This window comes from Myotis davidii, unplaced genomic scaffold (assembly GCF_000327345.1).
Source record: "Myotis davidii unplaced genomic scaffold, ASM32734v1 scaffold328, whole genome shotgun sequence".
Taxonomy (NCBI): domain Eukaryota; kingdom Metazoa; phylum Chordata; class Mammalia; order Chiroptera; family Vespertilionidae; genus Myotis; species Myotis davidii.
In genome coordinates, this window is record NW_006300373.1 from 2,373,891 (window position 1) to 2,377,880 (window position 3,990).

Genomic DNA, 3,990 nt, shown 5'->3' on the forward strand with positions numbered 1-3,990 from the left:
AGAGAGCTTGAAAGGAAAATTGCTTCCATCTACCTCGACTCCAGTCTCTGTTTACTTGGCGTTTTTAGCTTTGAGTTGCGTTGGATGGGTTTAGGGGGTGTATTCACGGCGTGGGATAAGTGTATTTTGCTTCTTTGGGGTTATATTTCTTGGCGAAGGTAAGTGCCCTTGGCAGGTGTTGCTAGTTGGAGGAGGCATTCGTGCCTGTCAAGGTCAAGGGCAGGAGATGGCCAGAAGGAAGTGGGGTGGGTCTGTGTGCGTGTGCGTGTGCTAGCTGTGACTGCGCTCTGACGTTTCCCTTACCTCTTGGTCGGGCTCCTGGCCATGGGGATGTCAGTGAAGGGGAGAGTGACAGAGGTGCCAGGGAATGTCTGAGCTCCCCAGGCGTGCTCATCACCCAGGCTGTACTGCTAAGTTCTGCCACCGCATGGAGCGGCTGGTGGTCAGATGACCGGACTAGGGTTGGGTATGGAAACTGAAGAGATGAGGAAAACCCTTAGTCCTCACCCAGGGGTGCTGTGTGCTTCGTTAGGAAAGGGTCGAGAGAACAGAGGAGGAGCCCTGAAAAGGATGGGAAGTGTGAGAACGGGGAGTGAGGGTGGGGAAGAGGGGAGGAGGGGGTGGAAGGGATACAACAAAGTGGCAGGGAGTACAAGACCTTTTCAGCGCAGGCCATGTGGCTCAGTGGTTGAGCATTGACCTGTGATACAGGAGGACATGATTCGATTCCCGGTCAGGGCATATGCCCGGGTTGTGGGCTCGATCCCCAGTAGAGGGCCTGCAGGAGGCAGCCGATCCATGATTCTCTCTCATCATTGATGTTTCTCTCTCTCTCCCTCTCCCTTCCACTCTGAAATTTTAAATATACATTTAAAAGCCCCTTTCAGTCCTGAGACCCCACAGGCAGTGTCCTGTCTTTGGTAATCAAGCAGCTTTCCCAGGGGACTGCCCATGGTGCTCTGTGGCAGGGAGGGTGTGAGTGTCTATTTCAATCAAGATGCGCGCACACCCTTCAAGCGCTCTTTCTCCGTTTTCTCCCTATCTTCCCATCCTCTCTCTTCCGTTCACTCGTCCTCCTAAGTATTTGACACTCAGGCTGTTGTCAATAATGCTGTGAAGAGGAATGGTGGATGCGTTTGGTGTCCTCGAGCCGCTTACCGTGTGAGAGTGGATGTGGTGCAGAATAGAGCACACCAGCCAGCATGAGGCTTCCTGGGTGAGGTGATACGTAGACTTCACCATGTAGGGATGAGGGGGTTTTAGGGCAGCTGAGGACAGCTACTGGGCGAGGATTTGTGATGGGGGCGGGGCGGAGGTACCTGGGAGTATTGAGTGGCTGTGCTTGAATTGGAAACCATGATGGCCTAAAGGCAGTGTTAGCAGGTGAGGCTGGTTCCTGAATGAGTCCAGAGTGCAAAAGAGCTGGAATATCAGATTAGACGATTGCACTTAAGTTGGTTGGGGTTTACTCATAATCTGGATTTCTGGTTCTCTCTGCAGTGCTCGACGGGGACCCTGGATTACATCTTGCAGCGCTGCCAGCTGGCTCTGCAGAATGTTGGCGTTGTGACCGATAGTGGGGGTGTCTCCCTGAAGTCCTTGGAGCCTGCAGTTTTGAAACAAGGAGAAGAAATCCACAACGAGGTGAGGGTTTTAAAGAACTGTGGAGGGTCTAGGTCCCTTCGTACGTGCAGACTCACAAGCTAAGCTGCCATCGTTTCAGGCGAGTGTAAGACATGCCGCTCCCAGAGACAAGGGCAGTTGATTACATTCAACAGCAGCCGTCGCCAGGGTATCAGCCTTTCCGTGCCAGGCCTCCAAGCCCCTGTTCCCACAGGGCAGTGCAAAGCGGGCCAGGTAGCATGTGCACGGGGAGGGATTGCCTTAGAGAAGAGGAGCCCGAGCTGAGGGAGCCCGAGTCTTTTATAACAGGCAGTGAGCACGCCTGACCTTTGCACCAGATCAAGACTCCGTCTTTATCCTCTCCGTCTGTCAGCAAACCCGCCCTTTGTTCCAGAGGGAGGAACAATGTCTTACCAGCCCGTACAAACGTCTATACAAACATCTTTGCGATGAGAACCTGAAACAAGGGCCAGTCAGGTCCTTGCTGACAGTGCAGAAACACAGGAGACCCATGAAGAACAGTTTCCCAACAAATCTGATGGGGATGGAGGGAGGAGCGTAGAGCACGTGTCAGTGCCTTGCTCTCTATTCGTTAGTTCCAGTTCTGAAGTCTGTGAGACCCACAGGTCTGGATCTCATGAGTCAGTTTTGCAAACTTTACTGTTCTCATTCGTACCCTTTCAATTTCTTCTTCATCTTTGGACAATGTGTATATGTGTGTGTTTATCTATTTAATATGTCTTTTAAATCAACTCATCTTTACATAGATACATGTCTTGACGGAGGAAGCGTTACATTTCCACTGTAAGTGGAAAGCCCGTGTCACCAGCCAAAGGAGAAAGGAACCAGAAAAACGTAGCCGGTGAAAACAGCAGTGTCATTAAATTCCGGCAGCTGGTCTTGCCAGGAGAAGGCTCTCAGCCTAAAGTCTTCATTCTTTATGTTAAGAAGGGAAATTAGGGCACAATTTCATACATTTTCTAAAAGTCATTGAATTCTGCACTTGAAACGGGTGGATTTTATGGCTCAAAAAACAACAATAACAACAACAAAAAAACCCCAATAACAACAACCCAACTATTAAAAAGAGAGAAGAGTTGACCAAGTGGTAGAAAATTATTGAAGATCATCATCAGTCTGAGACTTTCTCTTCAGTGTAACTGGAAGGATTGATGGAGAATTTGGGATACAGAAATGCTCTTATTGATTTCCCCCCAATAAATAATAACTGAACTGTGCCAGGTACTCTTCTGGGCACTTTAGGATAGATTGGTAAAGAAAGTAGACATTCTGGTGCAGGGAGGCGACAATAAATAATAAAGATAACACATTGATTAATTACTCAGTATGTTAGATATCTATAAGTGCTATAAAACTCCACTCAGAGCAAGGTGATAGAGACTGAGGTAAGTAGAGAACATCCCACTGAGAAGGCATCCTTTGAGCAGAGACTTGAAGGAGGTGAGGGAGTGAGTCTGGTGGATATCTGAGGAACAGCATTTGGGAAGAGGGGAACAGCCAGTGCGAAGACAGTGTTCAGGTCTAGTTAAGGGATGGTCTGAGTTGAGTGGCAGGAGTGAGGCTGTGAGTTCTAGGAGATGGGGTCCCGGAGATGGTACCTTGAAGGTTTGAAGGTCCCTAGGAAGGACAGGGACTTACTTCCCTTCTCACAGCTTGGGAAACGTTGCCATCATTTGCAGACCCCAAGGCAAAGGAACCCTGCCTTTCAGGGAAAGAATAACTGCTCCTAAGCTAAGTCAAGCCCAGGACTGACTCTCTTTCCTTCGTGGTGCCTGGGCAGTGTCCCACCTTCTCTCCCATCTGTCCTTGCCAGAGATGCTGCTGATAGCTGGAGCGGTAGGCCCTGGAGACCACACGGAATTAGACTTGGGAGCAAAGTTATGTCTTTCTCCACATTCGCAGTGAAGAAAGTTTTATCTAGAAGGGTAGTTATTTCCTTCTCTAAACACCTTGCTGTTTTAGGAGTTGGACTAGCAGAATGGACACCCTCGTTCCCATGCATATGGGCTATTTTCTTCCCTGTCTTTTCTGGTCTTCGTCTGTGACTCTGATGTTTTGTTATCCCCAGCGGGTGGGGGAAATCTCTAAAATCACAGTGTTTATCTGGAATATTGTCATCTAAATGCCTCTGCTGCAGAAAGTGGCCGGCCGCTTTTGACATTGTATATGTTAGCGACGTGGGGCAGCGACAGATCAGAAGCCTCACTGCTCTGTGGCTAGCCTACGATTGGACGGAGGGAAAGAACCTGCATCTGAATAGCGTGCGTTCCAGTCTTCTCCACCCCCTAGTCTTTCATTCTTCAAGGCCATCTCCTTTCTTAGGAATTAAGTCCATATGTCCGGGCA

The 3,990-nt window shown here is 49.3% G+C and overlaps 1 protein-coding gene across 2 annotated transcripts in view; it reads left to right on the forward strand.

Annotated features, from left to right (window-relative positions):
* The window catches only part of FTO (fat mass and obesity associated), a 282,063-nt gene that overhangs the window by 87,654 nt on the left and 190,419 nt on the right, over window positions 1–3,990 (forward strand). For both annotated transcript variants that reach the window (XM_006777055.2, XM_006777054.2), the window contains one exon: window positions 1,501–1,644. In XM_006777055.2, coding sequence (XP_006777118.1) covers window positions 1,501–1,644 — 144 coding nt within the window. The remainder of the gene's footprint in view (window positions 1–1,500; window positions 1,645–3,990) is intronic.